Here is a 12969-nt window from a genome sequence, read left to right as displayed (position 1 = left end):
AATTATGATATTCTTTTGTGAGCTTCTGTCTTTTGGGCTGGTTTCTGGCCAAAAAAAGCCCATAGAAATAAAGCGATTCACTTAACAACTATGGCATTTGCTTAATGGTCGTAGCAAAATCTATTATAAAATCAGAGCTGTATGTTACCTACCTACAAGTACTTACCCAGACATTCTGTGATCACAGTTATTTCACTATAAATTATAACAAGTAGAGAGACACTTATAAGGAACTTTCTGTCCTATTTTGGAACGACTGTATTTCTTCTCTTTTCAAAACATCCTGTGATTTAGTACACATATATGACAGTACTTTTTTTTTCTACAGCCATACAGATGCTGGAAAATTATTCATGGTAGAGAGTATTCCTAAGCTTATCAAGGATCCTTCTATTCCATCACTAAGATCATTCACTCAGGTTTGTCATTAAATTTAAAGTTGACCTGAAAATGTCCCATCATGCATTACACCCACTTTATCTAAAAAGAGTCAATTGAAAAACAAGCTGCTCTGCATGTGATTAGAAGCAGTTTTCACTACAAGGAAACTATGGAAGGGGAAAAAAAGCCCCAAATTAATGCTAGTATTGAAGAATTCCTATATGGTCAATCTTAATTTGGTCTAGGATGGCTTGATGGGTTTTTTTCCTGCAGTCTGCAATGTTTTTAGTAAACATTTTCACATCCATAATTTAAAGATCTTTTACCTTCATTTCCTCATTCCTTTTTAATTGATCAGCTTTCAGAGCTGCATAATAATTGAAATGTAAAATATAAAATGGGTTATTGTAAGAATGTATGCACAACTAGATTAAAGGAGGGGTCAATAACTATGGCAACTTTGCAACCTGTGGATTTCAATTTCCAGAATTCCTGAGCCAGCATGGTTGCCTATCCTTGGATTATAGCATAGTATGATTGAAAAGAGGATGCAGTGGCTCAGTGGCTAAAACGCTGAGCTTGTCGATCAGAAAGGTCAGCAGTTCGGTGGTTCGAATCCCTAGCGCCACGTAACGGAGTGAGCTCCCGTTATTTGTCCCAGCTTCTGCCAACCTAGCAGTTTGAAAGCATGTAAAAATGCAAGTAGAAAAATAGGAACCACCTTTGGTGGGAAGGCAGCGCTCCATGTGCCTTCGGCATTTAGTCATGCTGGCCACATGACCATGGAGACGCTTTCAGACAGCGCTGGCTCTTTGGCTTTGAAACGGAGATGAACACCACCCCCTAAAGTTGGGAACAACTAGCACATATGTGCGAGGGGAACCTTTACCTTTACCTATGATTGAAAATATTTCCTTATTTTAAAAACGATTAGCGATGCAGATACAGAATGGAAGATTTTTGTATGTTATATAACAGTATTTGTTTCACTATTTTGCATCCCTAGCACGCCATAAACCACATGAAAGTTGCCTATGTGCCACCCATGGAAGATATTGGTCCTGACCCTCAATACATCCAGTTCGCATTTTCCATCAGCAATCAACATGGGGGAACTTTGTATGGCAACTGTTTTAACATTACTGTCCTTCCAGTGGACAATCAGTCTCCAGAGGTATGTTTTTGATGCTAAAAGAAGTAGAAGAAAATGGGGACTACAGGTAGATCTCGATTTATGATCGGTTGCTTAGTGATCATTTGACGTTAGAATGGATTTCCCAGGCAGTACTTATAACCTGGTTCTGAAGGACTGGCAGCCATGACCCTCATGGTCACATGACCTCATGCTGGGTACTTAGAAACTAGCCTGCACTTAGAGCAGTGGTGAAATTCAATTTTATTTACTACCAGTTCTGTGGGCGTGGCTTGGTGGGCATAGTATTACTTGGTGGGCATGGCAGGGGAAGAATACTGCAAAATCTCCATTCCCACTCTACTCTGGGGCCAGCCAGAGGTGTCATTTGTCATTTCTCCGAACTACTCAAAAATTCTGCTACCGGTTCTCCAGAACCTGTAAGAACCTGCTGGATTTCACCCCTGACTTAGAGCTATTTGCAGCATCCTGAGATCACATGATACCGAAAAGGTTATAAAGGGTCAGTTCACTGGGCGATTTGATTTACGACTCTCATGACTTATGACCATGATGAGCAGACTCCATTAGAGTCCTAGGTTGAGGAGTATCTATATGTCTCATATCTATATGAGTTTCAGTGGGTGTAGAAGCTGGGCATAGATTTTGTTCATTTATTTTCAGATGCAGATCAGTGGTAGTCTTGCAGCTTTTATTGGTTTGGGCTAACCGGTAGCGGCAGCTGCTAGAGGCTCTGCCCCACCGATGCAATGCGCAACCTTCTGTGCATGCGCAGAAGGCAATGTGCATGCGCAGAAGGGGGCGCATGCTAGCGTAGCAAGCACACGTAGAGAGCGTGCTTACAGTTGTGAACCGGTAGCGAAGGTAAATGAATCCCACCACTGATGCAGATGTTTTATTCATAATCATTTGTTCAATTGTACTTTTGGTATGATTTTAAAACAATAACCATAATAGTAACAATGGTGATATTTGAGAATGGAATCACATTTTACGAAACAGGGCTTTTGCCAGAGAAGGCATGGTGGGCAAAATAGGTTCAGGAAAGGGAATAATGGATAGAAATAGGAAGTTTTAATAATTTCTGATGCTGTCAATTCTTCTTTAGAACTGTCAATTTTCCAATTTCCGTGCTAGGACAATGGGAAAATCAGTTTTTTCTTTACATTTTCAGAATTAGAATTGTCTTTCTCTGATCTTATAATGTCGGTATTGGGAAACTGAAAAAAATATTTACTATATCTGGAATCAGAACAAAGAAAAACTGGTCTTTCGTTTGAATCACAATGCAGTTGAGTTTGGAAGTGATTCTTTGCTTTAACTTTTCCCATGTCCTTGCTAAAAGCAATCATCATTTTTCCTTTATCTTTTCTTCACATCAGAGGTGGTATTCAGCAGGTTCTGACCAGTTCTTCAGAACTAGTAGCTGACATTTTGAGTAGTACAGAGAACCCGCAAATACCACCTCTGACTGGCCCTGCTCCCATCTATTATCTGCCTCCCAAGTCCCAGCTGATTGGGAGGAAATGGAGATTTTGAAGTATCCTTCCCCTGCCGCGCCCACCAAGCCACGCCAAGCCCACAGAACTGGTAGTAAAAAAAGTTGAACCCCACCATTGGTTCACATGTAGTTAGAATATTAGAATACTGCAAAACATTTCAAATTTTAAGTTTTTGAGGACAATGCAGAACATCTGTTTTGATTTCAGTGGGCTGTTCTTACTTCACTGGAAATGTTCTGATGCTTTTCTTGTGCTATCAGGAGCATTCTGAGTTTTAAAACAGCCCTGTTTCCAGCTCAGAAAATTTCAAATTTGAAAGTCACCTCTACTCAGCATCACTGAGAAAAAAACCAGCTGTTAAACTGTTAACATGTGCTGTATAAGAATTGTTGCTGTAGAACGATTTAAATGGAATAAGAAAATGATGGTTTTGGGGGGAGGAAGATTAATAGCACAAATCAGTTCCTGGAAGATGACCTGAAAAATGGAGAGGGGGAAATAGCAATTTATTGTACCCGTATTTCCCCCAAAATAAGACAGGGTCTTATTTCTTTTGACCCCCGAAATAAGCACTTGGCCTTATTTTTGGGGAGGTCTTATTATTTTTGAGTTTCAGAAGGTGGTGAGCGTGGTCAACTCATGGCTGCTGCTGTGTTGCAATATTTTGGGGGAGGGCTTATTTTTGGGGGAGGGCTTATTTTAGCGCATGCGCTCAAAAGCCCGGTTGGATTTATTATCCAGGGAGATCTTATTTTCAGGGAAACAAGGTATATCCTTTTTGTGTGGAATTGAGATGAGAGGATTTTTGTTGCTCCATTAAGGAACAGTAATTCAAGAGGTGGGATACTCTTACTTTGTACTTTTGTGTGCAGTGGAGATAAAAGTTTTGTCAACCGAAGATAAATGTATTGGGTGCTGGCTGTCTCATAATGTTCTCTGCATGCTTTTTGCATTTTGAGGTTGGCAGAAGTGAAGATAATAATGTGGTCAGTTTCAGACTTTGGGAGGACTTGTGAGTGGAATCAGCCGAACCAGAACTACCATATGATTTTGAAATCTCAATAAATCTAGTATAAGTACACCTCAAAGCAGGAATCCCACTACCACAAGATAGATCCCCTCCACAGGAGGGCAAAACAACTTTAATTGAGTTTGTCTATAGTAACAGAAAGTTGCTTGTCTGATTGTGTTGTACCTCCTTTCCCCTACTTATTAGGGAGGCATTTCTCTGCATTAAGAAGGCACCTGTTTGAACCACTTCTAAATGCTAACTGGATGTTCTGGGCTTAGAAATGGTTTTATTCTTTCCCACTATGACAATGGAGTTTGCATATCTTCCTCATGGCCATCTACCTGATCTCCTGCAATAAGAAAATATAATTTCATCCTGGGTATTTCTGATGGGAAAATGGGGAAAAAATTACAATACATAACATTACATATTCTAACCGCAAGTAGAATTGTTTTAGAACAGAATTGGAAACAAACAGATACTCTTCCAGACCCAATTATAAGAAGGTAAATTTATGAATGCGCAGAAATGGATATACTGTCTATGGAAATGAAGGCGAGGGAGGAAACCGAATACTATCAAATTTGGAATAGATGGTATTCCTGGCTTGAGACTAAATGTAAAACTTAGGGTATAAAAGGTTAAAGTATAATATATAGAATGTAAAAGGTATAAGAAATATACAACATTGATTTGATGTTATTATAACTTAAATAAGGATATAACTTAGGATAGTGAAATTGAGATAGAATGTTTGTAAATAGGATTGTTACGAAAAATATTGATATCGATATGGAAAGCTGTTATAAGTGTAAATTTGTGTTTTGTCTTTTGTCTTTTAAATGTTGGAAAATTGAATAAATACTATTTTTTAAAAAAGAAAATATAATTTCAAAAAATTATGGTTTTTCATTTTGGCCACAAAGACCAACACTCTTCAAGTCCAACGTTGACCAATTGAGAAAATATTGTGGACGGTGTCTCCAGAATGCAAAACTTTTTTTAGATGAGAGATTTTGAAGCCTGGAAAACTGTGTTCTATGAAAAAATATACCCTAGGCCTAGTACTAAAACTTCAGCAAAAATATTATTCTAAGAAGAAATGGCAAGTGTTGTATCTTTTCTTCTGCTTAGGTGGTCACAAACAGCTTGAAAGTGGAAGAAGGGGGCCAGAGCACCATTACCAAAGGCCATATTTTGATTTCAGATGTGGACACCAAGCTGGAAAACATACGTATACATCTCCTTAAGCTCCCTCTTCATGGAACTATTGAGTTAAATGAGAATCCTATGAACCAAAGAGATTGGCTGACATGTGAAGATTTACAGATGTCCAAAGTCAGGTTAGGGTGCAAATTGCTGTGAAGCCATAGGGCTGATTTCAAGCCCGATCAATTTTTGATGAAAAGTAGCCTGTCTTACATTTTTTGGGTGGCAAATACGTTTCAATTCTTTCCCGTCCTCTCCATATTAACTCTTTGCAAATGTAAACTAGCAGGTCTGAGAAAATTGATCCAAAATTGTCTCTTTCAATTTTATTTCGAACAGTTGATTCTGAAGAGTGTGTGTGTGTGTGTGTGTGTGTGTGAGAGAGAGAGAGAGAGAGAGAGAGAAAGAGAGAGAGAGAGAGAGAGATGTCAAGATGGTGGATTTGATCATGTGATTAAAAATGGGGAGGTTTTTATTTCACAGCTGTATCTGGTATTTTACTTTTTTGACATGCCTCCTCATGGATGCTTCTTAGTGAAGAATGGGAAATATTAGCTCTTTTTTTGTTAAGAAAAGACTGAATTTAGTGACAATGTACAGAATTTAGCGCATTACTTAAGCCTGCCAATAGTTGCAGTAGCAACCTTGCAAACCTAGGTTTATCCTTTGATTCCCATAGGTACCAGCATAATGGTTCAGAGTTTCCACAGGATCATATTCTTTTTGAGGCTACAGATGGCATTAACTCCTTCGAATTCATCCTCCATGTGAAGGTCAGTGTAAGATTCCTTCAAACACACGTCCGGTGGAAAAGTGAAATTGTCAGAGGGATTTGCGCTTGGCTTCAACAACTGGGAATTCATAGACAGGAAGAGTTTTGTTCTTCACTTTGGAGGTTTATGTGACAGTACTTGTTAGGCAACAGATTTGATATGCAGGAGCTGATAGACACCTGCACCTGTTCAGCTTATCCCCTATTGTCAGGAATAAATTTCATTTAGAATTAAATGATGAAGAAAATGCAATGTGTCAGAAAAAGTTATTTCAGCAAAAGCCCCTTAAGAAAGCCAAACTTATGTTGCATTTTTATTTGGGTTACCATTCCTAGATTGTTACAAATCAGACGGTTCAAAATGTTTGCCTTCTGTTTGTAAAATCAGGAAAATCTCAAGCCAAATATAGAGATTGTGATTTTTAAAGGTATGAGTAAAAGGCTAATTCTGCAAACAGTGGTCCTCGATTTACAATCGTTTGATTAATGCCCATTCAAAGTTACACCGTGCCTTTAGTGGGATATAAAATAAATAAATACACGATAACATAGCTAACTAAAAATTACATGGCATGTGATATAACTGGAAGCAATCCTCTGTTTATGCATGAGGTGGGTAGGAGTTTTAGACTGTGGATTTTTAATGTTGTAATCTTTCTGGAATCACTATGTATGAGTTGGACATCCATATATATTTGTTTGAATAAATAAATGCAATATTTTTTTTCTAGGTAATTTCTGTAAATGATGAACCCCCGGTGATGAATGCTGACCTCATTCCCATCATGCAATGTCCAGAAGGACAGGCGGTGTCCATCACTTCAGAGCACCTCTATGCAACTGATAAAGATAGTGAAGACATGCAGCTTATGTTCATGGTTGCACGACCTTCTAAGTATGGGGTTGTGAAGAGAGGCGGACTTGTGACAGATCGCTTTCTTCAAGCTGATGTTGTTTCTGGAACTGTGACATATGAACATACAAGTAAGTAAAAACTTGAGACTAATTGTGGAAGGCACAGAAAATGGCATTGAATGACAGTGGGAAGATCCATTACCAAGACAGCAATCAGACAGAAACAGCTTAAGTACAGAGGTGGCATTCGGCCGATTCAGACCGGTTCACCTGAACCAGTAATGGAAATTGCGGGTGGGCTTGCCCACCTGTCTTGGTTCTATGTCGTCCGATTTAGGCATTTTTTCAAGTCATGGGCATGCGTGCAAGTCGCACATGCAATGAAAGAGCATTTGTGGAAGGCTGAGCGCATATGTGGATGGACGCGCTCACATTTGCAAACCGGTAGGGAAAGTAAGTGAATTCCACCCCTGCTTACCACATTCCAAAGGACAGGCCTGATAAAATACTTCAAATAGTATCTTCCCTAATTCACACAAAGATAAAGTGAAGGAGGAGGGAAGCATATTCAGACATGCAAGATTCTGTTACTATAACTGTTCTAATAAAAGTAGTTTATTGGCATTGATTTCATAGCTTAGTCTATTGAATATGGTTGATACTATGTAGAGACCTGAGTTTTTACTGGTATTGTGAAAAATTATTCCCCTTGCAGTTCTCTTGAGTGGCACAAAAATGATTCTGCTATGCCTGGAAAGGCCCTTTATGCTGATTTCTTTTTTGTGTTTATTTAACATTGCTACCCTACAACTGAAAATAAATATATTGTGTTTTACAAGGGGAAAAAATCCAGAAAAACAAAGAAGAAAGACATTGAATGCTAAATGAGAGTGAACTGTGCTTGTAACTATTTAATAGATTTATTTACTGTCCAATTTATTACCTGTCAACAGATTTTACCAATGATTTAATTCTTCAAGAAAGTTTGCTTCTCTTATCAAAAGATACACTTTCCCCTTAAAATGTACTCTCTTTCACCAAAGGGATAATTAGCAATCTCCTTTGCGATGCTTGCCCCTGAAGAAGAAATTTAATTCTATAAGACATTAGGCAGAAATGTAAATTGAATAGTAACTATCTTTTTGGCGGTTCTGCGGAATTATTCTTGCTTATTCTTCCAGATGAAAGTTGCATGTAATCTATAATAGTTTAAAATATTGGTCAGGATACAGATGGCTTCTTTGCATTACTATGGCTAGACTTCAGGTGACAGATGCTGTAATTGATACTGAATGATCATTAATTTTATTAACTAGATTAACGAGTTACTAAATTTATAGCTTCCAAAGCACAAGAGTCCCTTTTTAGAAAGAATTGTAGCACACATGGCCATTACATAATGTTTTTATGACTGACACCGTATATTTCTGTTATTGAAAATACAAGATCCTTGAAATGAAAAATATCAAACAACAGCAGTCATGTGCAAAATTGATAAACATTTGATTTACATAAATAAATCTTCCATTTTGCCTGTGTATCACTTCTTTGAGCTGTCAATATTATAAAACACAGAGTGTTTATGATACCTGTCTCCATGACATAAAAGCAGATGATATTAAATAATCAGACTTGTATCTTCACTGATGACAAATGCTGGTGGGAGATAGTTGACAGAGAAGGTGATTCTTGTACTGGGAGAAAACATCCATGTTTGCCACCAAATAACTCCAGGGAATGAATTTTTTCTCTCACATTTTAGAATCCCAGTTCGTCTTGGGAATATGCATAAAGGGAAAAACTGAAATCATTTGTGAAAGTGTCACTTTAATTCAGTTGACAAGTGTCTCGTCTGACATTCCTCCCTCAGGAGTCTTATTGAAGAAAATTGCTGGGTGAAAATCTCTCAAAATCGCCCATCCTGTATAAAGCTGACAGATCTTATTTAGTTTTCTCTAAAACTGCTTTGTAGCCATTCTGTTTAATAGTCCGAAGGGGTGTAGTTCACCAAGAAGAGTATTTCAGATCAAAAACTGCATAATTGAATCAGGTCTAGGAGCTCAACAATGAACTTTGCTAATGAATTTAGATACAGACTTTCTTATGTATTGTCAGAGGTGGTATTCTACCAGTTCAGACCGGATCGCCTGAACCGGTAGCGGAAATCGCGGGTGGCTCTGCCCACCTGCCCTTGGCTCTATGGCATCCCATGCAGGCCCTTTTTTCGCCAAAAGCGCATGCACGGAAGGATCTGCGCATGCGTGACAGTGTGGTTAGGAGAAAATTGCACGCATGCTCACATTTGTGAACCGGTGGGGAAGGTAAGTGTATACAATTCCTGTATAACCTATAACAAGGTTTGTTAAGGAAAATGTTAGCTCAGGAACTGAAGCACTTTTCAAATCTATTATTTTTCTCCAGAGGATTGTTTGGAACATGTCTATAATGATGCAGTGGGACATCCAAAATTCTTAACCTTGACTATCTTTTGTCACAGTGGTCACTAGGAAAATACTGAAATATTAAATTACTTTAGTCTTCATCCTGCGTATCTCTTATATGAGACAACAATTGGTTACTCCCCAATTCCCCCCCCCCATGTTTCTTCTGTTTGCATTAGAAGGAAAAGATGTGTGTAGAATCTTTTGATAATTTTGTGATTAGATTAGATTAGATTCAGCACAAAAACATAGATACTGCACTATAGCTGCATCACAATTTTAGACATTTCTCTTAAACCTCATGGTTTCATAATTTTTGCTGAAAATGATAGGCTAATGCTGCAAAATACCATATACTTCATCTATATATTTTATTTTTCTAGGTGGCGAGATTGGCCTAGCTCTTATCTTTGATGTTCTTACCTTTGTTGTGTTGGATGATGAAATTGATCCTGATGTAAAGGCCTGTTGCGACGATAAAGCTTCATTTTTTCCTGTACCATATCATAAATCCTTTCCAGTATATGATATTAATATCACAATATTTCCAGTTGACAACCAGCCACCATCCATTGCCACTGGTAAAATTATTATTGCTTTTTATGTCTGGCTAATTGGGTGTGGTGATTGTGTAAGCGCACACAAAATTTAGCAAAATAGATAAAATCGATAAGCATTTTCTTCTTTCAACATTCATATTGCCACATTCTGTCATTTAAAACTTAGGCAGAATGGTAGATGATGGAGGACATCTTCATTCGTACCTGTACCAGTGGAGCAATAAAGCTTATGTAGGGTACCATCAATACAGGTAGTCCTTGACGTACAACAGTTCATTTACTGACTGTTCAAAGTTATAATGGCAGTGAAAAAAGTGACATGACCATTTTTCACAGTTACAAGCATTGCAGCATCCCCATGTTCATCAGATGCTTGGCAACTGGTTCATATTTATGACCGTTGCAGTGTCCCGGGGTCATATGATCACCTTTTGCGACCTCCTGATAAGCAAAGTCAATGGAAAAGCAAGATTCACTTAACAACCATGTTACTAACTTAACAACTATAGTGAGCAAAATTCACCTAACCACTGTCTTACTTAACAACAACAAAAATTGGGCTCAGTTGTGGTCGTAAGTTGAGGACTACCTGTAAAAGCATTGTCCATCATAGATATGATATCATTAGTAGTATGAGATCATTGTCTATCAAATAGGCTAGTACAAATTTGACTAGGCAACAGGATCTGGAAGGATGACAGTAGTCAGTCAGTCATACATACAGTTCACAACATAATCCATATTTCTTATGCCACTAAAAAGTTGACCTATTGCCAGAATTACTGTACAGTAGGTTGTGTTACAAGTTGCAAAGAAAAATAATCATGAATCCACTCTAGGATTTGCTGAAATTGTTGGAGATTTGCTTAGCACACTGTCATTAAATTCCAGTGTGATAGTATGAATTGCCTTTGAATGCTATAGTATAGAACCCAGTTTTTCCCACAATCAATTTTCATTGAGTTTGTCCAAGTTGGACTTTCTGTTCCAGCAGATACTGCAGGAATGTGCTTCTGTTGTAGAGAGAATTCAATTACCTTGAAATTTAGACTTCTGGGGCAAGTATAAACGCAATTCCTCGATGAAAGTGAATCGCCATAGCCCTTCTTATGCAAATGCTGCAGAACTTTTGCAGTGCACATTCTGTTCCATTTCAACACTCTTTTATTTAGGCGATTAGCGGAATTGCCTGAAATTACGAGCCTTGGTCTTTTTGGCAGGGAGAAAACTAACTACAGAGAAGAACAAACAGCAGTCCAGAGTTGTAGGAATTAATCCCAGTTGCTCTTTTTGTGGTTCGAAGTCTGTGTTCAAGTCAGTTTTGAAATGCGAGGTATGATATTATAACTCTAGTTGAAAGGGTAACATAACAAAGATCTGCCAGGAATTAAGTTGGCAAGCTAGGAAGCAAGAGGTTTGCAGGCCTCAGATAAGTTTAATGTTTACAGATCCCAGCTGCCTCCCCTAGCGTTGAAGAATGGCTTTCTGTTGTATTGGTAAAGTGGTAAGACGAAATCTAGGATTCAAATATTGCTTCATGAGGCAGATCTTCCTTCTGTTGCATATGATTTTCTTCTGTCCTGCTGAGTTACAGCTCAGAAACTAGTTCCTTAAAAAGGGTTCAATGTCTGGAGAGCTGAGATTTCTAACTATGCTGGACAAAACCCAAATATCAGAAAGAACCTTACCATTTCAATTTGCAGGTGAGATTTTTGTTTAAAAATGCTTTCTGGGTAATGAAAGTTCTCTACAAGAATTAAGTTGCAATGATAAAGGGGAAACATATTCCAAGAGAGTTTATTTTTAAATTTCAAGGTGGTTTACACACACACACACACACACACACACACACACACACACACTCACAATCTCAGAAAAGCATTAAAAGTACATTATCGTTTTTTTCTCTCTGAACTTAAATAGCCCATTATTTACATTTAATATAGTAATTAAATGTAAAAAGATTAAGCATTGGTTACATTTTAACAACAAACTTTTAAACTTTTCAGTAGATGGAAACTGGTCATATTTATACAATCATATTCTAGATTGTAGAATCTATAAGGGTAAAGCTGAATTATATATAATTGCTTTATTTTTATTAATCATTTATTACGTACCTATTTATTAGCTCAGTGGCTAAGATGCTGAGCTTGTCGATCAGAAAGGTTGGCAGTTTGGCGGTTCGAATCCCTAGCGCTGCCTAACGGAGTGAGCTTCTGCTACTTGTCCCAGCTTCTGCCAACCTAGCAGTTCAAAAGCATGTAAAAATGCAAGTAGAGAATAGGGATCACCTTTGGTGGGAAGGTAACAGCGTTCCGTGCGCCTTCTACGTTTAGTCATTCCAACCACATGACCACAGAGACGTCTTTGGACAGTGCTGGCTCTTCAGCTTTTAAACAGAGATGAGCACTGCCTTCTAGAGTTGGGAACAACTAGCACATATGTGCAAGGGGAACCTTTACTTTTACCTTTAAACTTTACTAGGCATTAATTATAAATTTCAAGACAATCTCTCCACATGGGTTTCTCTTTAAAAGTTTTTATAATGGGCCATATTAACTGGATTTTGAAGAAAAATTGCATTTAAAAACATGAATTCTCTTGTGAATGAAATTATATGTGAGTCTTAAACACTACCGCTATCTTTGTCAGAATGAGCTCTAGTGTTATGCAGTGGTCCTAATTAATATTTCTTTATTGCTGTTCCACATCTTGCAAAATAAAGCTGGTTTGCCAGTATTGTATGCAAGTACACCACATTTCAACAGCTCGTGTACGGGCAAATTCGTGATTTGCTGTCTGTCACCCAGGCAATGTTCTGAAAATGAAGGATTGTCCCAGCAGAGAAATTAAGTACTGATGCATGAAAAATGGTTCATTATGAGCAATTCATAATAGCTTTCAGGCAATTAATGCTGTGACAAACAAGGGTAACAACCCATCTTGAGCAACCCATAAGCCATTCTGAATAGCTGATCAGCAAAATTGTTTTGCAAGTGTTTTTTCCCCCTCCTTTCTTCTTCTCTTGCTGAGAAAGAAGAGTCATTGGCCTGACTGCAGAACAATGGTACCAAGTGGTTG

The 12969-nt window shown here is 38.0% G+C and overlaps 1 protein-coding gene across 5 annotated transcripts in view; it reads left to right on the top strand.

The window, feature by feature from the left end:
- The window catches only part of FREM1 (FRAS1 related extracellular matrix 1), a 95753-nt gene that overhangs the window by 36997 nt on the left and 45787 nt on the right, over window positions 1-12969 (top strand). For 3 of the 5 annotated variants that reach the window (XM_081945956.1, XM_081945958.1, XM_081945957.1), the window contains exons 12-17: window positions 329-419; window positions 1388-1555; window positions 5183-5391; window positions 5937-6030; window positions 6761-7013; window positions 9709-9906. In XM_081945956.1, the coding sequence (XP_081802082.1) occupies window positions 329-419; window positions 1388-1555; window positions 5183-5391; window positions 5937-6030; window positions 6761-7013; window positions 9709-9906 (1013 nt within the window). Of the gene's footprint in view, window positions 1-328; window positions 420-1387; window positions 1556-5182; window positions 5392-5936; window positions 6031-6760; window positions 7014-9708; window positions 9907-11105; window positions 11855-12969 lie in introns of those variants that run through there. The other 2 variants (XR_014174803.1, XM_081945959.1) reach the window with 2 other exon arrangements.

The sequence above is a fragment of the Natrix helvetica genome, assembly GCF_964273705.1.
Source record: "Natrix helvetica genome assembly, chromosome: 2".
NCBI lineage: Eukaryota > Metazoa > Chordata > Lepidosauria > Squamata > Natricidae > Natrix > Natrix helvetica.
This window is presented reverse-complemented; position numbering and strand designations above follow the sequence as displayed.